The following is a 24,968-nucleotide window of genomic DNA, read 5'->3' as shown; positions in this document are numbered from 1 at the left end:
TATGCGCCCAGTGACAGATATGCCCCCAGTGCAGATACACATGTCCCCACAGTGCCTGCGATGCTCCCAGTGCCAGATATGCCCCCAGTGCCTGCTATGCTCCCAGTGCCAGATATGCCCCCAGTGCCTGCTATGCCCCCAGTGCCAGATATGCCCCCAGTGCAGATACACATGTCCCCACAGTGCCTGCTATGCCTTCAGTTCCAGATATGCCCCCAGTGCCAGATACACATGTCCACACAGTGCTCACCAGCCCCTGCACCCTGCTCACCGCGCTACTGCTGCTGCTCACTCTCCGGCGGCGGTGTCTCTCTTCAATTAGGCACCGGTCCGTGAGCCAATCAAAGATTGCTCTGATTGGCTCACGGGCCGGCGCCGAATTGAAGAGAGCACCGCCGCCGGAGAGGCGTGTGTGTGTCTGGGCCTGGGGGCAGCAGTGGCCAGGAGCCGACCGAGCCGCATGCGGCAGATGAAAGAGCCGCATGCGGCTCGAGAGCTGCGGGTTGGCCACCGCTGGTTTACAGTATGTTGTGGCTTTTTTGCATACACTGCTGCAATAAGCAATGTTTGCTCTGTTGATGGGTTTAATTATGATTGTTATCACTGTTATTATGGGGCCTGCTTATTAAACAAGGGGGGTCATTCAGAAGAACTGATCGCTGCTGTGCGTTTTACACAGCAGGCGATCAGTTCCTAACTGCGCATGGGTATGCACCATTGCAGGCGCGTCGCACAACAGCAACAGGCATCGGCACCTAGCAACAGGATCCGAACGCATGGCCATTCACAAGGAGATTGACAGGAAGAGGATGTTTGTGGGTGGCAACTGACCGTTTTCAGGGAGTGTCCGGAAAAACGCAGGCGGGATCAGGCATTTTGAGGGAGGGTGTCTGACGTCAGCTCCGGCCCCGATCATGAGGATTCTATCGCACAGGAAGAGTAAGTTCTGGCCTGCGCAGAGACTGCACAAAATCAGTTTGTGCAGTTCTGCTACACATGCGATCGCACTCTTGCACAGCGATTTAACCCTCCCCCTGTAGGCGGCGACTATCTGATCGCAGGGCATCAAAAAACACAGCCCAGCTATCAGGTCTGAATCAACCCCATTATTTGCAGCTTGTCCCTTGAAAACACCCGCAATTATTAAGGATGACATGGATATCTCCCTCCATTTCCTCCAGCAGAAGCTGTCCCCATATGGGATGGCTAGGCTGTCGGCAGAGGCGGATTGGCCATAGGGCTTACAGGGAAGATTCCCGGTGGGCCGACGCACCCGTGGGGCCTGTTTTGTTTGAGGACATGTGGTCCTATTTATAGACAAAATTAATAAGATGCAGATTGTGTAATGAGAGTGTGGTTTAAATAGCTAATGAGATAACGGGCAGTACCTGTATACTGTATATACATTCAAATAGGTGCGAGTTTACAAAAAATCTCTCACCTGTGCTACTGTATATTTCTTACTGAGCAGCGTCCAGGAAGAGCAGGAGCATCGTCTGCCTGCCACAGCAGTCAGGCAGCCCTGGAACACTTAAATTGCACTGGCCCGGGGGTCAGATGGCACCCTGCCCTCCTGCCAGAGGCGGATTGGCCATAGGCCCTACAGGGAAGATTCCCGGTGGGCTGGTGCACCTGCAGGGAATGTTTTGTTTGAGGACATGTGGTCCTATTTATAGACATAATGAATAAGCTGCCAAACAATTTGCATATATGAAAATGACTTTGCCACTTAGCCTGTGATTGCAGATGATCTAGTGTATGCTCTGTCTGCCTGCTTGGCTGACATATAAGATTGAGTGAATAGTGATTGGGATACGGTTGGTGTAATAAGCACGAAAATATATCTTTCTAAAGTATTTTATATAGTTTCCTAAATTCTGAAGGTGTATCATATAATGTGCTCATATTTCATTTTATTTCCTTTTAACTTCCCCCTTGATGCTGGACATGACCACTATCTGGAAAGTCTTGGGGGGAGGGTGCTGCTGCCATGGCCCATGGCTAGACCTTACACCTCTGGTGCTGCCCATGTGGGGCCACTAGTAAAAAAATTTCCAGGGCCGCTTTTCGTTCCCAATCCGTCCCTGGCTGTCGGGTTTACCAAACTCCGGAATGCAATGTATTGTATATTTCTTGAATCCACATCTTACATTCCTCTATTAATTTAATATGAATGTGTATGCTTTGGAGAACATCTAAGGGATTAATTCAACACAATGGTAGCAGTACAGTATATTACAATAGGTAGATGCTGATTGGTTGCTATAGGCAACTTCACTGGTCCACTTCTTGACACTTTTCACGGTACGCGGTTATTAGGTCGACATGACAAAGGTCGACACAGGAAAAGGTGGACATGAGTTTTTCGCTTTTTTTATAATTTTTTTTACTTTTTCATACTTTACGATCCACGTGGATTTCGATTGGGAATAGTAATCTGTGTGCAGTGCAGAGGCGTAACTCTGGGAGGCAACGGAGTCATCTGCCGCCGGGCTCCTGCTCTGAAGGGGGGCACCTCTCCTCCCATTCTGTGACACCATTCAATTAAGTTAATTGATAGCCACCGCTATCTCTTCAGTGGCTGACTTCCTTACTGGTCCCTGCACCTTATACCTCACACCCTTTTTATTATAGATACACATTTTATAAGTGTCATACCCAGGATTAGAACGCACAACCTATTACACTGGAAGCAGGTACCTTACTGATGAAGCTATTTGCTCCTGTATAGGAAGCATGAGAATTCTAACTATATGAAGTTACTTCTCTGACAATTACAAGTAACCTCACATAGGCCCTCATTCCGAGTTGTTCGCTCGGTAATTTTCTTCGCATCGCAGCGATTTTCCGCCAATTGCGAATGCGCAATGTTCGCACTGCGACTGCGCCAAGTAAATGTGCTAAGAAGTTTGGTATTTTACTCACGGCATTACGAGGTTTTTTTCTTCGTTCTGGTGATCGGAGTGTGATTGACAGGAAGTGGGTGTTTCTGGGCGGAAACTGGACGTTTTATGGGAGTGTGTGAAAAAATGCTGCCGTTTCTGGGAAAAACGTGGGAGTGGCTGAAGAAACGGGGGAGTGTCTGGGCGAACGCTGGGTGTGTTTGTGACGTCAAACCAGGAACGACAAGCACTGAACTGATCGCACTGGAAGAGTAAGTCTCGAGCTACTCAGAAACTGCACAAAAAATATTTTCGCAATATTGCGAATACTTCGTTCGCAATTCTGCTAAGCTAAGATACACTCCCAGAGGGCGGCGGCTTAGCGTGTGTACTGCTGCGAAAAGCGGCTAGCGAGCGAACAACTCGGAATGGGCCATAGTTAGAATGTTCCTGTTTCCTATACAGGAGCAAATAGCTCCCAGTGGCAAACGCAGGATTTTCATGGGGGGGGGGGGGGGGGGTTTCCATACATGTATGTCACTGCATGGAGATATATATACACACACACACACACACACACACACACACACACACACACACACACGTGTGTGTGTGTGTGTGTGTGTGTGTATATATATATATATATATATATTCATATATAAAATCACTGAACAGATGTTTCACTCCTGAGTGATGAACCAACTGCAGCACACACAATATATATATATATATATATATATATATATATACATATACACACACACACACACACACACACACACACACACACAGTGCATTTGCACATATACATAGACGTACATATAGCATATTACACACAACAGACAGACAGAACACACATATCCACATCCCCACTCCCCATTAGCACCTGGCCAGCACAATGCATTATAGACAACTTCCCCCATTGCCCCCACCCACTGAGTCTCCTCTATTGATGATACTGTACACTCACCTGCCTGCTGTAGAGAGGAGACTGCTCCACTGTTTCAGCATTTTCCCCCTTTGCCGCTACCCCGCACCTCTTTCAGCTCCCTGAACTCCCCCTGCAAGAACTGCTGCCTCAGATGAGCTCCGCGCTGTCACTGCAGTTCTCTTCCCCTTACAGGCATGACAGCTAGTCACTGTCTGTGTCTCTGTTAGGACGCTGCCTGCTGCCGGAGCCGCGTCACAGACACAGCCTGCCCGCCTAAGCTCCTCATTTGAAGCGGGATGTACCGCTATAAAAACAAAATACATAAGTCTTCAGTTCTGAGGGATCGGTGGCCAGGGGGGGTTTCTGGGTACTCGGAAACCCCCCCTGCGTGCGCGTATGGCTCCATCAGTAAAGTTTCTGCTGCCAGTGTAACAGGTCATGGCTTCTAATCCTGATATGACTGGCAAGAAATGTGTGATTTAAAATAAAATACAATGAAATGTATATATACAGTATATACAATTTTGTTTCAGAACAACCTGTATACTATATATATATATATATATATATATATATAAAAATCTAAATTTAGGGGGGGCACCAATATTTATCTTGCCTCCGGGCAACTGGGACGAACTTACGCCGCTGGTGCAGTGGTAGCGAAGCGCGCACTAATTTGGGTTCCCTCTGATTTTACAGAGTAAACACACATAAAAGTAAAAAAAACCTCATGTACAACTTTTCATATTAAACCTTTTTCAAGTCCACCTTCAGTCCATGGCGACCTTTTTCAGGTGTCAACCTAGACTGGGTCAACCCAATGAGCCACACCCTCTTTTCACTGCTACATCAACCCCAAAATCCAAGCTGTAATCTGCATGTCAGAAAGCAGGAGCGGCCTCATGGATACAATAGTACCAGGGTGTGTATCGAGTTGCCCAGATTCTAAGCACAATCTTGCTATTACTGTTACTCTAGAAGGGTGTAGTAGGGGTGGTATTCATGTGACCGCCGGTCAGCTGACCGACAGTCACATGACCTCCTCCACGAGCCCGACGGCTCACTATCCCGATGGTCGGCATGCCGACCAACAGGGACTATTTCCACTCGTGGGTGTCCACGACACCCATAGAGTGGGAATAGAACCCGTGGCGACCGCAGCGTGGCGACCGCAGCGAGCCCGCAAGGGGCTTGCTGCACTCGCCCCTCCCCGCCGGGATCCCGGCGTCGGTATGCTGCCGGGATCCCGGCGTCGGTAAGCTGACCGGCGGTCTCCTGACCGCCGGTCAGCAGTACTACACCCGTGTAGTAGGGTATGCCGGCGGCCGGGTTCCCGGCGACCAGCATACCGGCGCCGGAATCCCGACCGCCGGCATACCGACAGCTGGGAGAGCGCAAATGAGCCCCTTGCGGGCTCACTGCGCTCGCCATGCTGCGCTCGCCACGCTGCGGGCACGGTGGCATGCTAAGCGTGCCACGCTATCTATTCTCCCTCCAGGGTGATCGTGGACCCCCAAGAGTGAGAAAAAGTGTCGGTATGCCGGGTGTCGGGATTCCGGCGCTGGTATACTGTGCGCCGTGATCCCAACAGCCGGCAAATTGAAGACCGCATTCTGTACCGAAGGTAATTATATATATTTGCTATGTATGGTATTCTAGATACGTTTTGTAGTTCTGTGTTATCTGTAATGGAATTTCACACGGTATCACGCCACAGTTTAAATGCCAGAAGTCATAGATGTATCACAAGGAGAGTGAAAGCCTTGAGAGGGCAGCCCTAGACAGCACGTGCTAGAACCTATACCAGTACAGGAGCTGAGATCACAGTAACAGCTTTCACAACTGTTTGCTGGATAGAATCGTTTTAATTTGCTGTTTTTGGCATTTATGGATGATTTATGTGTCAAAATGAAATAATGTTAATAAAAATCCTTAGAAGATATATGGTCTTTGTGTACCTTGGAAACAAATAGCCTATTGCAAGTGTTTTTAAGGGTAATCATTCATTGCCGGGAGAAGGTGTTTTGGCAGGTGGGGTAGGAATGTCTGCATCTCACCCTTTCTTCCAATCATTTTCTCTTTCAATCGTTCCCAGTTAAGATTTGGGCTCTCGTAAATTTACTGTGAAAAATGTCCGACTTATCAAAATGCAGCTGAACTGTAATTAACTCAGGAGAAAAACAGCATTCCTTATAGTAGGTGAATCGATTCGTTAAAGAATTAATTATTGGACCCTTTCAATGTAAAGATAGTTCAGGGGTTATCACTGATACAGTATCCCCTGATTACCAGCCATCCCCAATGCGTAGTGTATGGTATGGTAAGCTACTGGGGGGAATTCAATTGTGGGCGGGAAATTAAAAAAAAAACCTGTGTCGCACTCGCAGGGTATTTCCCGCAGCAGAGGGGGTTTTGGTATTCGAAAGAAGGACAGAAAATGGGGTGCGGTGATTTCGTCTTTTTTCACGCATCTCCAGAGCAAGTCTGATTTTTCCTAAAATGGTTAATTTTAGGCAAAATCACCAGGAATTGCTCTGGCACCTCGGCAGCCACCTCAATGCGAGGACTAATTAAGCAAGTTTGCTTTCCAAGTAGCATCATTAGGGATCTATTTACCAAGCCTTGGATGGAGATAAAGTGGACGGAGATAAATGACCAGCCAATCAGCTCCTAACTGTCATGTCACAGGCTGGCTTTGATAAATGACAGTTAGGAGCTGATTGTCTGGCACTTTATCTCCAGCCACTTTATCTCCATCTAATGCTTAGTAAATAATAGACCTAATAGTCTGTAATTGACCTTCCAAAGGTGTGTCTTCTCCAGCGTCAGGGTCAAGTTCTCGGCAGCAATGATGAGTATGTATAAGTGTGTGTATGTATGTATGTGTGTGAGTGAGTGTGTGTGTGTGTGAGAGAGAGAGAGAGAGCGTGTGTTCATGAATGTGTGTGTGACCCCTGGTGTGTGTTTGACTCCCCTGTGCAGTGTCATCAATCCCCAGAGCCGGCCACTGGGAGAACTACATTTTCCAGCAGCCCCAGATCCTCCCAGCAGCCCCCTCCCCAGTGAGCAGATGGAGGGGAAACCACCGGGAGCTGCGGAGACCACCGGATATCGCAGGTATCGGAAGCATGCAATCTCCAAAATTTGGCATGAGGTACGCAAGATTTTTTTTACCTCGCTAAACCTCGCACCCAACTGAATTCCCCCCATTGTATGGTAAGGTGAGGTGCGGTACAGTATGTTACTCAGCATATGATGGTAGAGTGCAGTTAAACTGAGCGATCACATCCCAGAAGCTCCACCTATGTTCTTAAGACTGGAGTCAATAAAAGAAAGGGTTACCTACTTGTATATCTCTGTATAAGGCACTGTTAAAAACCTACTTATGTGAATAAGGAGTAGGGTAATAGCTTGTGAAATCCTGTGGCGAGTAATTGTCAGTGCAACATGAAGTCCGCTGATATATAATGCCCAAGGTGTAATCAAAAATACATGCTTCAAACTAACAATCCATGTTGATAGAGGAACACTCAGGCACAGGGGACCTCCAAATGAATAATGCAAAAGTCCTTCGCGACTACAAATTCAGATGTTCCTCGACAAAAAGCAGCACAGTAATTACAGGGTTCTGTAAGTTTTCTGTCAAGCATAGAGACGTCTTAACACAGCCAGTTGGTCTTATTTAGGTTGATAAAAGGAATCTGGCTATTTGTTATTAGTCAGCCGCTCACATTTATTTTCTCCATCTCCCTACAGATCAGCAATCAATGGTCAAAGTCAGCAGACACCAATCTTTTCTTTTTGGCTCCACTAGACAGAACAGATCTTCAGCTTCTTGTAGTTATCTGAAGTTCTTTGCAGCCTTGCTACGTTTCTTGTCTTGGATAGAAATGCACAGGGTTATATATGGTTACACAGACTAGTTCCCATAACGGGTTGGGTATGGGTGACCAACGCCGGGATCTCGAGGTTTAGAATGCCGGCAGTCGGGGTGAGCGCAACGAAGCCCCTTGAGGGCTCGCTGCGCTTGCCAAGCAGAGGACTAGGTGGCTCGCGGATCTATTCCCAAATGGGTGTCGTGAACACCCACAAGTGGGAATAGTCCCTTCTAGTCGGCTTGCCGACTGTAGGGCGTTCAAGTGTTCAGGATCCCGGCATTGGTAATGTGACTGCTGGTCACATAACTACATCCCCCCATAGCTTAATGTCTACGAGAATCACTGTAAGAAAGTATTGAGCAGTCCTGTGTTTTCCAACTGTTGCCCGAGATGAATATAAAAGTGATTGTGGACAATTTTTACATAGAGGGTATTTATTAGAGATGAACACCGGACATTTTTCGGGTTTTGTGTTTTGGTTTTGGATACGGTTCCGCTGGCGGGTTTTGGATTCGGACGCGTTTTGGCAAAACCTCCCTTAAGAGAGTTTTTTAAAACAAAAATCCTCAAAAACAGCTTAAATCATAGAATTTGGGGGTAATTTTGATCCTATAGTATTATTAACCACAATAACCACAATTTCCATTCATTTCCAGTCTATTCTGAACACCTCACACCTCACAATATTATTTTTAGCCCTAAAAATTGCACCGAGGTCGCTGGATGACTAAGCGAAGTGACCCAAGTGGGCGGCACAAACACCTGGCCCATCTAGGAGTGGCACTGCAGTGTCAGACAGGATGGCACTTACAAAAATTGGCCCCAAACATCACATGATGCAAAGATAAATATAAAAAAAAGAGGTGCAAGATGGAATTGTCCTTGGGCCCTCCCACCCTTATGTTGTATAAACAGGACACTGTTAAACACTTTAACAAACCCATCATTTCAGCGACAGGGTCTGCCACACGACTGTGGCTGAAATGACTGGTTGGTTTGGGCCCCCACCAAAAAAGAAGCAATCAATCTCTCCTTGCACAAACTGGCTCTACAGAGGCAAGATGTCCACCTCCTCTTCATCGTCCGATTCCTCACCCCTTTCACTGTGTACAGCCCTCTCCTCACAGAGTATTAATTCGTCCCCACTGGAATCCACCATCACAGGTCCATCTGTACATTCTGGAGGCAATTGCTGGTAAATGTCTCCACGGAGGAATTGATTATAATTAATTTTGATGAACATCATCTTCTCCACATTTTCTGGAAGTAACCTCCTACGCCGATTGCTGACAAGGTTTCCGGCTGCACTAAACACTCTTTCGGAGTACACACTGGAGGGGGGGCAACTTAGGTAAAATAAAGACAGTTTGTGCAAGGGCCTCCAAATTGCCTTTTTCCTGCCAGCATACGTACAGACTGTCTGACATGCCTACATGGATGCTGTCACTCATATAATCCTCCACCATTCTTTCAATGGTGACAGAATCATATCCATTGACAGTAGAGGACATGTCAGTAATCGATGACAGGTCCTTCAGTCTAGACCAGATGTCAGCTATCGCTCCTGACTGCCCTGCATCACCGCCAGCGGGTGGTTTTGGAAATTTTCTCCTTTTCCTGGCAGCTCCAGTGGCGTGAGAAAATGAAGGAGGATCTGTTGGCGGGTCACGTTTCGCTTGACTTGACAATTGTCTCACCAGCAGGTCTTTGAACATCTCCAGACTTGTGTCTGCCGGAAAGAGAGATACAACGTAGGCTTTAAACCTAGGATCAAGCACGGTGGACAAAATGTAGTGCTCTGATTTCAACAGATTGACCACCCGTGAATCCTTGTTAAGCGAATGAAGGGCTCCATCCACAAGTCCCACATGCCTAGCGGAATCACTCCGTTTTAGCTCCTCCTTCAATCTCTCCAGCTGCTTCTGCAAAAGCCTGATGAGGGGAATGACCTGACTCAGGCTGGCAGTGTCTGAACTGACTTCACGTGTGGCAAGTTCAAAGGGTTGCAGAACCTTGCACAACATTGAAATCATTCTCCACTGCGCTTGAGTCAGGTGCATTCTCCCTCCTTTGCCTATATCGTAGGCAGATGTATAGGCTTGAATGGCCTTTTGCTGCTCCTCCATCCTCTGAAGCATTAAGTGGACATTGGTTACAACTGCATTTTTTAGGACACTGGTGACTCTTTTTCTGATGTCTGCGTACATTCTCGGTATCGCCTGCCTAGATAAGTGGAACCTAGATGGTATTTGGTACCGGGGACACACTACCTCAAGCAATTCTCTAAGTCCCTGTGAACTAACGGCGGATACCAGACACACGTCTAAGGCCTGAGTTATCCGCTTTGCAACAGGATGACTGCTGTGATATTTCATCTTCCTCGCAAAGGATTGTTGGACAGTCAATTGCTTACTGGAAGTAGTACAAGTGGTCTTCTGACTTCCCCTCTGGGATGACGATCGACTCCCAGCAGTAACAAAAGCAGCGCCAGCAGCAGTAGGCGTTACACTCAAGGATCCATCAGAGGAATCCCAGTTAGGAGAAGACTCGTCAGACTTGCCAGTGACATGTTAAAAAGAAATGTACCTTTATTAATACAGTTTAAAAATTTCAATAGTTAATAATAACAAATCTCATCCTACGTGCCGGTCAGTCCTGCAGAGTATTAAACACAAATGCAGTTTAACTCCAAGCCTTATTGGTATGGTTAGTATATAGGCTTTTCAAGCTCAGCTGATTAGTTAGTATTTTGACTCTATATGATTAGAAATAATTAGCGGTGCAGTAATTAGTGTCACTGATATTGGCTGATTAGTTGCAACAAACTTCAGAAATAGTGTTAGTAATTAGTACAGCATGCTGTTTTCTTTAGCTTTGAAACAATAGCAGTGGTCCACACTGGTTGGTAAGTGAAAAACCTGTTTTAGCCTCTGGTTCCATGTAGTGGTATCTCCCGGCTCCTGGTGCTTTAATCATCCCATTATAGGTGCCATATCTGGAGTATCCAAGCAATGGAGGAGGTGCCTGCAGGTAGTTGAAAAATCGGACCGGTACCGGGCAAGTATTGGGGGCCGCAGAGAGATTACATTTAGGAACTGATTGGATATAGATGTATCTCTCTCCACTTTATTTCTCTCCATGCTTTGATAAATACTACCCCCAAAGAATCCACTTTTTTCCATTTGTAGCCTATTCATCAACCAGCAAGGGCCAGGTAAACATGCAGAAAACAGTTTTTCTAATATTTAAATACCGGACTCATTCAGCAATGTATTAAAGCGGGAGTTACCATGAAAATCTCCTGCATGCATTACAGAACAGACCTGGCGTTGTCTGCTGGCCTATACATTACTTTGGGGATGACTTTTAACAGGGTCTAGCTGGCAACTTTCAGCCTGGGGGGCCCAACTTTTCACAGGGAATGAAATGCAAAAATGGGCATGATGATAATGTTGGGGGGAAGGGGGGGGGGGAGATTGTGTAATTAGAGTGTGGTTTAAATAGCTAATGAGATAACGGGCAGTACCTGTATACTGTATATACATTCAAATAGGTGCGAGTTTACAAAAAATCTCTCACCTGTGCTACTGTATATTTCTTACTGAGCAGCGTCCAGGAAGAGCAGGAGCATCGTCTGCCTGCCACAGCAGTCAGGCAGCTCTGGAACACTTAAATTGCACTGGCCCGGGGGTCAGATGGCACCCTGCCCTCCTGCCAGAGGCGGATTGGCCATAGGTCCTACAGGGAAGATTCCCGGTGGGCTGGTGCACCCGCAGGGCCTGTTTTGTTTGAGAACATGTGGTCCTATTTATAGACATAATGAATAAGATGCCAAACAATTTGCATATATGAAAATGACTTTGCCACTTAGCCTGTGATTGCAGATGATCTAGTGTATGCTCTGTCTGCCTGCTTGGCTGACATATAAGATTGAGTGAATAGTGATTGGGATACGGTTGGTGTAATAAGCAAGAAAATATATCTTTCTAAATAATGATATAGTTTCCTAAATTCTGAAGGTGTATCATATAATGTGCTCATAATATTTAATTTTATTTCTTTTTACTTCCCCCTTGATGCTGGACATGCCCACTATCAGGAAAGTCTTGGGGGGAGGGTGCTGCTGCCATGGCCCATGGCTAGACCTTACACCTCTGGTGCTGCCCATGTGGGGCCACTAGTACAAATTTTTACTGGGCCGCTTTTTGTTCCCAATCTGCCCCTGTAGGTCACCCTCACTGCAGATGGCATCATCGGGTCCTGACTCCCGTTGTACAAAGACGCAAAGCATGGTCATGTTGACGTGAATGACGTCATCACTCCTGATGATTTTAGCAGTACTCATACAATTGTTATTGCTAAACCTCCATAAGTGCATGAAAGTTTACTATATCATACAAATTTTTCCAGGGCCGCTTTTTGTTCCCAATCCGCCCCTGCCTCCTGCCCAGCCAGTCCCTGACTATAAATCAAGCTCAGAAACTGAAAGTCTTGGAGCTTTACTGTTAAGAACTGCCTCTATCTTAGATGGTGCCCCACTCTTTCCTAATGAAAGGGGATCCGATTTGTAAAGACGGATCAATGCAGATGATTCCACCTCCTCCGGCCCTTGCCATGCAGAAGCATCACCTCAGGTCACCCATGTGCCATGACACCGCCAGTACGAATCTGAGACTGAAAGTGTAAACTTTTGTCACTTTCATTCAGCAGTGAAAGAGACAGTAATAGGGATTGTGAGACAGCTACTTTTCGGGGCAGCTGTCACTTCGCCAGGGCAACACTGAATTACTTCGATACATCCACTAATGCCACATTTACCTAATGAGGACAGCAGACTTGCACAGTCAGCGCTCAGGATATGAGAGTCAGGTAGAAGAGGACCGAGTTGGCCAGGCAGGTGTAAAGGCTGTATAGAAATTCCCTGGACTCTTGAAACAGATCTGTCTATACTTTATATAACATGATGAACAGCCAGCTGCAGAAAACTTCTGGTGTTCAAGAATTTTCAGAAGTCTGCTCTGGAAGTGAAATAATTAAAAATATAACGATTGAGAACCGGACAAAAGTAATGTGCTGTTCAGTGCTACCCTGGGCTATGGACAACTACAAATAAGTTACATGTTACGGCACCATCTAGGTGCTGTAATATGTACCTATGATAGAGTGTATGATCTTTGGCTAAGCTAGCTCAATGATTTACCCAACCCATACAAGGCCAGTTAAAGTACTGCCTCCCAGCACTGAGGTCATGGGTTCGATCCCTGCTGTGGGCTCAACTGTGTGGAGTTTGTATATTCTTCCCGTGCTTGTGTTGGTTTCCTCCGGGTACTCCGGTTTCTTCCAGTACTCCAAAAATATACTGGTAGGTTAATCAGTATCGGACTGAAGTATGAAGGGCCCACCGGGGGAATGCAGTGATAGAGGCCCATACTTAGGAGTGTGGACAGCCTACAAAGGGGTTGTGGCCAGCCGCCACAGAGGCTTGAAATGCACAATAGTCTTGTGCAGTGTAATGCAACATATCTACCATGTATAATGCAAGAGCACAGTCTGGAACCTGATCCCTAGAGGAAGGAGTGGTCCCTCAGGCAGTGGGGCCTACCGGTGGTTTCCGCTGTACCCCTGTGGGCCAGTCCGACCCTGAAGTTAATTGAATCCCAACAAAATTACCCTAGCGTGAATGTGTGTACATGTGGTAGGGAATATAGACTGAAAGCTCTACTGGAGCAGGGACTGATGTGAGTGGCCAAATATTCTCTATAAAGCGCTGGGGAATATGTGTGCGCTATATAAATAACTGGTAATAAATAAATAAATAAATAAAGTAAAATTATGTTAATTTGCCCACCAAGGTTATTTTTTTGGCAAACAATCAGAATGCAGTATAGAATGTATGTAATCCTGGCTATTCCTTGTCTCCTCTTAAATTCTAATGTTTGATACGTATTTCCTAAAGGCATGTTGAATATATATATATATATATATATATATATATATAAATGGCAGCCTCCACTGAATTACAACTGTTCAAGTGTAAAGGGCACAACAAATGTAGAAAGCCGCAGGGGGCGCCAAAACAAACAGAATCATTACTTGGAAATGCATAACAGCGCAATTATTTTTCAGCATCCCATTGGTAAGGAAATTCTCAGTGGAGGTACAATCTCGTTAACAGGAAGGAAAGTCTTTGATGGGACTCCAAATAAACCTCAAATGAGAATAAAGCTATACATAGTGTAAAACCATTTACAAATTTACAATGCAATTAATGATATTGGAAGAAAGGATAATGCTGGTACTAGAAGGAGGTTCCAACAAGCATGTATGGAGAAATTCCATCTGGCATTGTAAGCTGGAACCTTGCACTGTTCCCTTGGATCAGTTGGCATGAGAATGTTACGAAGATAAATTAACCACAAATAAAAATGAAACTGGATATAAAATAACACGGCTGAAACAGGTAGAACGTATGGTAATGCTTGTACCCCTCATCAAAACTTTGCAGCCATGTACAGTAGACAGGGAATCAATCTAATACAAGAATTATGGAATTACTCCAGTCCACCAAATGTTTCATTGTGCAATGACCGGAATAAACTAATTCTGTGTCAGGAACTCCACCAAAGCATTCTACGTCACATGTACTGGGTTCTTTTTTTCTTTCCTATGGATTAATGCTTTTTTGCAGAGAGAGAATAGTGGGGTAGGGGAAGAGAAGGATAAGGAACAGGGAGGACAAGTGCGGTGGGTGGAAGAGAGAGTTGAGCACAGGGAACAGAGAAAACGGGAGAGAGGAGAAAGAGAATAGAGAAGAACGAGAGAGAGCAAAGATGTAGGGAATGAATGTGGATATGGTGGTGAGGGAAGAAAGTGAAAATGGGACAAGAGTGAGAGACAACAGTGAGGTGGGGGAAAGAAAGAAAATGGATTAAGAGGTACACAGAGAGAGAGAGAGAAGAGGGGGTGGGGAAAAAGAGATAGAGAACAGTGTGCGGGGTAAAGAAAGAGAGAAGAGATGAAGAGAGAGATAGAACAGGCAACATTGGGGTGGGAGTAGGGAGAGAGAAAGAAGGGATGGGGAAGAAAGAGAGAGAATGGGGTATGGAGGGGGAGAGAAAGAGAGAACCGGCGGAGGGAGGACCCCAGCAAAATGAAAGCACTGATCATGTTTACAAACATCATTTCTCTTCCCCTTATACAGATAAAATGGGAATTTGCTTTCCTGCCACAAACTGATTGCAAATATCAAATAAATAATGCAAACAGACCTCAGCAGCCACACTAATAATAGCAATAGTATGAGCGGGAAGCAGCAAGATGCACTTAGCCAATCAAAAGTGGTAATTGTCGTCATCATCATCATCAGTTTGTAGGGTTTTCAAGGGATGAGCAACTGCAAGTGGTCTGCACGGATGTATTTGTATGAACCATCATAATTGTACTTGGCCAATTCTTACATATTCCCTGTCCAACCCCTCTAAGGCAAAGGAGGCGTAAACACAAAATGCGTCTAAATTTTTATAGGCATAGAGATGCGTAAAAATAATTGTGCACCTGCACAATATAAAAAAACGCATTATACAGTACAGCACATACATGTGCTTACGTGACATTCTACATGAGTCTCTATGCACAATTACTATTTATTTTTCAATCTAACAAAATTAATGTGGTATGGCAGAGGCTTGGGTGCCCCATCAGTCAGTATTAAGAACACCTCTGTTTGCAGAAATCACCATTTCCAAAAATTTCTTGTAGCCAGCTGACAGTCTTTCTATTCTGGCTGCAGGTGTTTCCCCCACCCTCTCGTGTAGAACTCTTCTACTCTTAGGGGGTAATTCAGAGTTGATAGCAGCAGCAAATTTGTTAGCAGTTGGGCTAAACCATGTGCACTGCGGGGGGGGGGGGGGGGCGCAGATATAACATGTGCAGAGAGAGTTAGGTTTGGGTGGGTTATTTTGTTTCTGTGCAGGGTAAATACTAGCTGCCTTATTTTTACACTGCAATTTAGATTTCAGTCTAAACACACCCCACCCAAATCTCTCTCTGCACATGTTATATCTGCCCACCCCCCCCCCTGCAGTGCACATGGTTTTGCCCAACTGCTAACAAATTTGCTGTTGCGATCAACTCTGAATTAGGCCCTTAGTTATACACATACTCTCCATGTTTGAGATCTCACCACAGATTCTTAATAATATTCTAGAATGGGGACTGTGAAGTTCCTTCTAAAACCATCTTTCCATTCCTGTAAGTACTTCTTTGCTGATTTTAAGATATTTTTTGGACCATTGGCTGGCTCAGCTATCCAGCCTCTGTTTATTCAATGACTGAGGCCATTAGCTTTTAGGATTTGCTAATAGTTGAATCCATGCTTCCTCTACCACCTGGACAATATTTAATTTCAAAACGTAAATATTTTCTACATTAAATATTAAATACATACAACGTCAAGGAATAAGGGTCACATTCTTTACCAGTACTGTATGTATCTTTTGTGGTTGTGGACAAATGCATAATGTTTGTTTCATTATTCCACACTACGGTACTTTGCCCAGGAAAACTTTTCTGTCTCACCCAAGTATACGTTTGCTGCTCCAGATTTTGACTTTTGCAATTATGTCCTAGGAAAGGATTCCTTCTGAGATCTCTGCCAAACAGGTCATATATGTATAAGCAACGCAGGACCACTACACAAGAGGGTTAGGAGGAGAGTTGACTGGGTTTGGTGAAGAAGTGGGTCTTGAGAGCCCGTTTGAGGTTTTGTAGAGAGGTGGAGACTAGAGTTGGATGGGGAGAGGTAGAGCATTCCAGAGATAGGGAGCAGCACGTGCAAAATCTTGTAGGTAGTAGTGGGAGGAGGTAATCAGTTGGCAGGAGAGACGGCATGCATTAGCAGAGCGAAGAGGACGGGGGGGGAATGTAAAGAGAGAAAAGGTCAGAGATGTAAGAGGAAGAAGAGTGGGTGAGGGCTTTTTAGGTGAGTGTGAGAAGCTTGCATTAAATTGAGAGCTATATGTGGTCTACTTTGCATATCTGACCAGTGTACAAATGATTTTTCAGAACTTTGTTATCAGAGCTTTTTCCGGGTTGTCTTGACCTCAACAGCTCCTCTTGACAACAATTTATTACCAAGGTCACTAACAGTAAAAGTTCCAAGCTGCGAACATTAAGATGTTTTCCACATAGCATTAGTAACAGTCCCAATGTTTAGACACACAATAACTGGAAAAAATAAGCCCCACTCCCGACATGCCCAGAAACCCATCCCAGCCAACTCAGCACAATTTTGGGTTTAAACTCTGTCCACCTTGGAGATCCAACAATCAATTCTGTCCAGCTAAAATTAGTACAGTTGGTAGATACGACCAATCAATTACCGTTATTATTCTCCGACAGTTACAGTGAGTGCACATGGCTGGTGAATGTAGCCCAACATCATGACCGGTGAGAAGGTGTGAAACCATTTATTCAACTCAGGAATTGTCTCCATTGCTTCATTTTAGACCTACTGGGGGAAATTTACTAAGGTGGAAGTTTTTTTAGAACTGGTGATGTTGTTCATAGCAACCAATCAAATTCTACTTAACATTTATCTAGCTGCTTCTAGAAGATAATAGAAAGAATCTGATTGGATGTTATGGGCAACATCATCAGTTCTAAAAAAAACCTCCCACGTTAGTAAATTTACCCCACTAAGTCAAAAAAATTTAAGGCCTTAGATAAAAGAATTAATCAATAAATGGGAAGGTTACCCAAACTTTACAACGTGCCACATTTTTTGTTTTATATTTTTTCCAATTAGATAAATAGCAGCTGTGCACTAAAATGTGCAGATATAGGTCAAGCTTACATTTCTCCTGTATATCTGTTCCCCCTTGTATAAATTCACAATAAAACATGCTAAAATGTGGCATCTTGCTGTGTCACTTATGAGAAATGTAGATGAATGAATTTGCCAATTCTCTAATTAGCTAATCACACATTATTCCTATAATGGCATTCATAATTGTTCATTATGTCACTCTCAGATAGAGTGTCTTACCTATTGCTGCATTACTTCTGTAAATGTGATCATTTTGTCATCCGCAGACTTTGGGGAATAATGGAAGATTATGCTACTAAGACGATGACAAAATGTTTATGTTGCGTTCGCCTGTTGACGACTGTTAATCAACTGATACATATTATAGTTTTTTTTTATTATACTGCATGTTTTAATCTTGTTTAAAGAGGACTAAATGAAAGTAATGACCCATTCTAAATAGCTTTAAAATGACAAATGTGGCTAAGTAGAATTCATGAAAACACAGACGTTTTTTCCCCAGTTAACATAGTAAACACATTTAATGTGATACTTAATAATTGTGTTCTCAGGGTGGAACAGGTTAAGTAGCTGGATGTGAGGGAGTCTGGGTAAAACATGGATCCCATTAAAACCTTTTGAGGTTTGCTGAATTTTTTTTTTTTCCTGCAAGAACCATTTCTTTCTCTCCGGGTCCGGAACATCTGAATGATGTGAACTGATCGTGAAATTCTGCACATCTGTCAGTGTAGTGGATTATTTCTTGAGAGACTGAAATTGCCTGCCTGGGATCAGCGCCCCATCAATCTTACTCACGTAGGGTATAGAGTAGCTGCCTAAAAGAGGCGCACTGGGGAGAGAGCCAGAGCAGTTCTGCTGCTAAACAGGTGATGAATCCGGAGCAGGAGATTCACTCTATCTGTATCCCAGCCCTGAGTGAAAGCCATGTCATTTTTCACATTCCCCCTGTACTTGGTATGCACTTAGCGTCTAACGGCTCCAGCTTCATAAAAGAGGTAATTTTTCAGGCTTAGGCAAATGCTGTGCTGTATGTCTGCTTGTTTCCCATTCTGCTCTGATAATGCCACTTGTTTGGGCTTCATTTTACAAACTGGTGCTCTCTGCCTCTCCTATCAGTAACACATGTTTATTTATTGGGATGAGATGTATGGATGAGCTAATACATGAAGCAGAGAGGCTACACAGTATTCATCTGTGAACACAAGGTCTTCCTTGGCAGAAGGCCAGACTCACACTTAATATTGGTGCTATATGACAAATTCACCGTTAGTAAAAGGGCATTTCACCATCCTTCTTTTGTTTTTTACCCCTACCCTTTCCTCTATCTAGTATTTGGCGGGCTTTTCCCCCTGACAACCATATTGTTTCCCCTCAGTGGGATCCTCTCCATTCTTACAATTTGTGGGGACCTCTACTGGTCAGAATTCATAATGACTTCTGAATGTCTGAGGATATTTCAAAAGGCTTAAAATTACAGTCAGCTTTCTCTACCAATCCAAACTTTCACCACTGGTCCTCCCTCCTCCAGCATTTATAAACCACTGGATCAGCAGATAATCCCACTATTCAGAATACAGAATCACTAAGGAACTGACAAGCAGCACTGGTCTCAGGGAAGACCCCTAACTAAAATACAGGTGTGCCATAAAAAAGGGGGAGGGAAAAGGCTTGTACACCTTCCAGACCTGGAGATAGATGACCTGTTGCAGGCCCATTTTAAATGATGTAAGACACTTTCCTCTTCAAGATATATGGGTCTATTCATGAAGCAGTGAAAAGAGTGGAGAAGTGAACAAGTGGAGAAGTTGCCCATGGCAACCAATCAGCATTGATGTAACATTTATAATTTGCATACTATAACATTATACAGAACAGCTGATTGGTTGCCTCAGGCAACTTTTCAACTGGCTCACTTCTCCACTCCTTTCACTGCTTCATGAATAGACCCCATAGAGAGATGTTCTTGAATGTGCATCATAGAATATACCTTTGCCCACATCGATGATTTTTGACAAGCCTCTCAACTTCTCAGAATTGTTGGAAATGTGGTGATCCATTGCCTATGGCTCTTCACATTGATTCATCGGTGTTGGGTGCAAGTACGAAACTACTCAACGGAACACAATTATTTATCTTTAACGCTGAGTGGGCACTTTTTGGTATTTTTTCAGGTGGTCAAAATATATCTAAAGGTAGCGAAAGATTACTGCTTGCAATAAGAGTAGTGGCCTGTAAAGCCATCTTACAAGCTTGGATACACCTTGAACCTCCATCTTTGTCCTTATTTAAAACAAAACTCTTTTATCCTTTCCAGATCGGAATGGGTGGGGGTAATGTTGGAGAGAGACAAGAAAGTGGATCAATTTTTCGGAGTAGGGGAAAGCTACATTACCACTTTACCCACTGCTGATAGATCACAAATTCATGGCTCACTATCTAGTACTGTATGGTAAATCTTCTTAATGGTACAGGGTGATCCTCCTATTGCCCTATATATAGTTCTCTCCGTCGTCATTTGATATGGGGATTTTGGGGGGAGGGGGCACAAAAGATTTTTTTATCAGTAATTATAGTTGTATTTTGAATGTACAGTATCACATAGTATGAGTTATATCCTCTGTAAATTTCCATAATCTTAATGCAATTTAAAAAAAGGGGGGGAGGTGGGGGCTTAAAGAATAAATATAATAAATCTACAAGGTGGAAGCCCATTTTAATCCAGTCTTGAATCTTAACGATATGGCCCGGGATGTAGCTCCATAGGAAGAAGTTGGTCATTAAGGAGAAGGGTTTCCATATATGGGGTATCAAGGCATCCAGATACCAGCTATGTGCCAGGATGTATTAGCCAATTACTCAAATACTTCCGCTGATTATCTCAAAAGTGTTTTTTATGACTGACCAGTGCATTAAGCTCTCTGTCTACTTTTTACATTGCCAACTCTGCGTATAATCAGAATATACAACAATTCCAATCCATCTACTAAAGAAACAACAATGGCCCTCATTCTGAGTTGGTTAGCTGCTTTCGGTCGCAGCGCGGTGATTAGGTGAAAAAGCGGCATTTCTGCGCATGCGTACGGGCTGCAGTACGCACTCGCGAAGTACTTTCACACAAAACTATGCAGTTTTACACAAGGTCGAGCGACGCTTTGCAGTCGCTCTGTTGATTGGTGAGTGATTGACAGGAAGTGGGTGTTTCTGGGTGGTAACTGGCCATTTTCCGGGAGTGTGCTAAAAAACGCAGGCATGTCAGGTAAAAACGCAGGCGTGCCTGGGGTAACGGGGGAGTAGCTGGCCGAACGCAGGGCGTGTATGTGACGTCAAAGCAGGAACTAAACTGTCTGCAGTGATCGCAAGGTAGGAGTAGGTTTGGAGCTGCTCAGAAACTGCATGAAAAGATTTTCGAGCAGTTCTGCTAACCTTTCGTTCGCACTTCTGCTAAGCTAAGATACACTCCCAGAGGGCGGCGCCTAGCGTGTGCACTGCTGCTAAAAGCAGCTAGCGAGCGATCAACTTGGAATGAGGGCCAATAAGTATAAAAGTACAACTAGTTCATAATATTCCATAATTGGTAATACATGTCGTCACGACTCGTCATACTACATAAATCATCCGCAGTCAATAACAGCGAATCGTTTGGACATCACTAGTATCTGCTACTAACCCTTGCATGACATAGTCAATGGACCCATCATGTGAAACTTGAACAGCGCCTTCTGTAGGACATTTTTAGTAGTGGTCGAATAATAGAAGTAAAGTTCCTTCTAGACTAAATCACATTACTGATTACAAGGACAAATAGCCGTCGATACTTACAGCTACATTAACACCTTAAGACAGAAACAGCAACACGTCTATCAGAAAATGTTTTATTATCAAAATAAAAAGCTTAAGGCAAATACTAGCACCAATGAACCTACAGTAACGCAAATCAATGTCAGTTATTCATCCAAAACTGATCAGCTTAGACATATTATTTATCAGAGCAGACAACGTGGAAGCAATGCATACATTATTATACTTTATAACATCAACACTTTACAATAAATCATTTACCAGTCAACTTTGTGGCCTTTACCCAATTATGTGTGTAACGGCTTCCAGGTACCATTCAAATCTGCAGCTTTTACCCAACGCAATGTTCATATAACCAATGATGTATTAATTTATAACGAGTTACACAAATGTTTACATTTGTATCATACTTTAACTAAATGCCACTAAGATGCCCCCAGGGGTAGGTTAAGAACTATATAGATTAATTATGTCTATGATATACAAAGAGACAAAACCACATTAACACTCTTATAGGTTTATAAGTAAAGGTACGTTAGAAAATGTAATCGGTTTCCTTTAGTGTATGTGTGCCTAATAAAAATGTCAGTGGAGGTTGTTTCATTCATTCTTTACTCCTTGTCAGCTACATTTGATTATAAACTTAGTTGACCAAATACAAAGAGAAATGTGCGGTGCTCTAAAAAACTATCTTCAAATAAAGCGAATATAAGTTCAACTTAGAACACCCAAAGGACAACACAAGAGGATAATATAAATGGAAACAATAGCCAGAAATTTTATACAAAATCACCTTTATTTTACCTTCATTCTACACTTTCCATGAACAATTGTCAACTTTGAAGTATTTTTCTCAGGATAAAAACACCCCAGGCATGCATGCTTTGTGATAATACCAGCTTCCTAAGGAACTCCTGTGCGGGGTTTTTTGTTATGCACTGCAGACTTCCCCTATATGGACAGTCGCGTGGCCCACCAATCCACTTCATTCTTCTCTAACACAACAAATATTTACATCTTTGTGACATTGAAGACATGAGTTTAAAATTCAATGAAACCAATTCTTATCTCCGGGACAGCATTTAAAAAGATGAGACAGATATTTTTTTTCTACAGACTCTTGATTATTCACAATAAATCAGAAAAAAAAAACACAAAAACAGACTGTATTTACAGATATTTTGCGATTGATTATGACATACAGATGGGTCCATGTTTATCTTGGCCTTTAATAGGAGTAATTGAGACTGGGCAATCGGACTTAATCCCCTGCTGTAATGACTTAATCCCCTGCTGTATTGTTCTCTGTATTGTATTGCAGCTGAGGACAATAGATGAAGGGTTTATGTCAGGCATGTCCAAACTGCGGCCCTCCAGTTGTTGAGAAACTACACATCCCAGCATGCCCTGACACAGCTTTAGCATTCTCTGACAGCAAAACTGTGTCAGGGCATGCTGGGATATGTAGTTTCATAACAGCTGGAGGGCCGCAGTTTGGACATGCCTGGTTTATGTAAATAAACCATGGTGTGCCTAGGCGCAGCAGAGAAGTCAAAATAACCATGGACCCATCTGTAGGTCTTAGTTACTGTTACTGACCAACAGCCAGTTTCTGTAGTTTTCTCAAAGTTTGTATAAGTTGCTCTAAATAAGTTTCACGTGGAAATTTAAAGTGACCATATATAAAGTATTGCTCTGTCTTGGTCAACTGGGTCTTTGAAGCCAAGAGATAAATCCACCGATAACTCTTAAAATGTAATCAAATGTTTAGACAACTCATTGATTCAGTAGCACCCTTTAACAATACACAGTAGCAGATCTATACCTACTACCTCTTTAGGGAAAAAGTTTATTTAAAAAAAAAAAAGGTCTTGGTTGGGCACATATATTTGATATAGGCTGATGACTGTCAGGTCATCTTCCCAAGAGGTTCTGCAGCAGATGAGGTATTCCGGTCAAAATCAACTACTTAAGGCAATTAGAATTTTGGAATACCTGAGCAGAAGTTCTTAGAATACAACTGCTAGGTAAAACACAGATAAACCATGGTCGATACCTTTAAAGCATCATACTATATACCCAATAATATGAGACAGGAAACTAAACGTTTCTTACCTGGCCGGTGTAGATGATGTTGTTGAAAGCTCTGCTGATGGAGAGATCCTTGACAGAGCAACAGCACACAGGCACTTATCCACAAATACAGGACCCAAGACATTGCACAGACCATCGCCATTCTCTAAGGGAAACGCAGACGTGAATTACTATCCTGACCCTTCACTTAAGGGAGGTTCTGAATTATAACAATTAGATCATAGAGTGAACGACCAAGCTCCCTGCTTTAGCACACCACACATTATAATAGAAAGGTTAAGAGCGCAGAAAAAGCCCTGGAAAAGTCAAGCCAGCAGGGACAGCTGAGCCATTTAGCAGTACAAATGGCTGTCTAATAAACTAGCTGGCTGCAATTTTATCTCGTGGATTTATGACCTCAAAATAAATATATAATAATGATATTTTCTGCACATAAATGAGAACGGTGATGTCCTCTATATGCCTGGTAGTTATACAGGCACAGATTACTCTTAATTGATTCACTGATTTATATATATATATATATATAGAGAGAGAGAGAGAGAGAGATTCATATATATATATATATATATATATATATATATATATAAAAACACACACACATACGTATATGAGAGATATACACTGTGTGTGTGTGTGTGTGTGTGTGTGTGTGTGTGTGTGTGTGCGCGCGTGTGTGTGTATGTATATATATATATATATATATATATATAAAATATTATTATTATTATTAATATTATTATTAATGTTATTCTTGAGTTTAAGTACACTGGTTTCACAACAAGACAGTTCTGGTCTATATTACATCCTGATATGAACCAATGGACAGACAGTAACACTGCTAGAATGTGTGGATCACCTGCAAATATTTTAATATTGCTTAAAATGTCACTAGAATAAATATTCAGCCACAAAATAGCACCTGCACTGCTATCAGGACATTGCACAGGACTGTATTACTGCTCCCAGACGCAGTCACAGTCTTCAAAAAGTCTATTTCCCACTGATCACCTGGTATAATGTTTTTTATATCATCCAGTTAATCATGCTTCAGACACCCTCCATATTCAGCCAATCACACTGTTATGGACCCTTACTGAATAGCACATACAGAGGGTCTGACTGAAGGGAATGGCATTCTAGTGGAAAGGGTACGTTTGTCATTCTAAAATGCTTATTCCCTTGCAAGATAAGCTGAAACCTTCCAATGACAGTGGCTAATTTACCCACTATTCAATGAAAACCAGATAGTGCTATCTATATATATATATATATATATATATATATATATATATATATATGTGTGAAGGTTATGTTATAAGTAGAAAATGTTTTCCAGATTTATGTTTAGTAACATACAGGTTCTATATATTCTATCACATTTACACTATAATGCATAAAGATGATGTGTGTGTGTGTATCTGTATCATAAAGTGAACACCTATTTATACGCGCGCACACACACACGCGCACACACACACAGCTAATAAATACATGCATAAGCTAAATTAATAATCACACAATATATTCTATAGAATTGTATAATTTATTCTCATCTC

General features: G+C 43.1%; 1 protein-coding gene across 3 annotated transcripts in view; it reads right to left on the bottom strand.

The window, feature by feature from the left end:
• The window catches only part of TAFA1 (TAFA chemokine like family member 1), a 738,833-nt gene that overhangs the window by 712,089 nt on the left and 1,776 nt on the right, over positions 1-24,968 (bottom strand). For all 3 annotated transcript variants that reach the window (XR_010186979.1, XM_063940933.1, XM_063940932.1), the window contains exon 2: positions 23,431-23,554. Coding sequence is in view for 2 of the 3 variants with exons in the window: in XM_063940933.1 (XP_063797003.1) it covers positions 23,431-23,554 (124 nt within the window). In the remaining variant the exon portion in view is untranslated. The remainder of the gene's footprint in view (positions 1-23,430; positions 23,555-24,968) is intronic.

Source organism: Pseudophryne corroboree, chromosome 9, assembly GCF_028390025.1.
Source record: "Pseudophryne corroboree isolate aPseCor3 chromosome 9, aPseCor3.hap2, whole genome shotgun sequence".
Classification (NCBI taxonomy): Eukaryota; Metazoa; Chordata; class Amphibia; order Anura; family Myobatrachidae; genus Pseudophryne; species Pseudophryne corroboree.
This window is presented reverse-complemented; position numbering and strand designations above follow the sequence as displayed.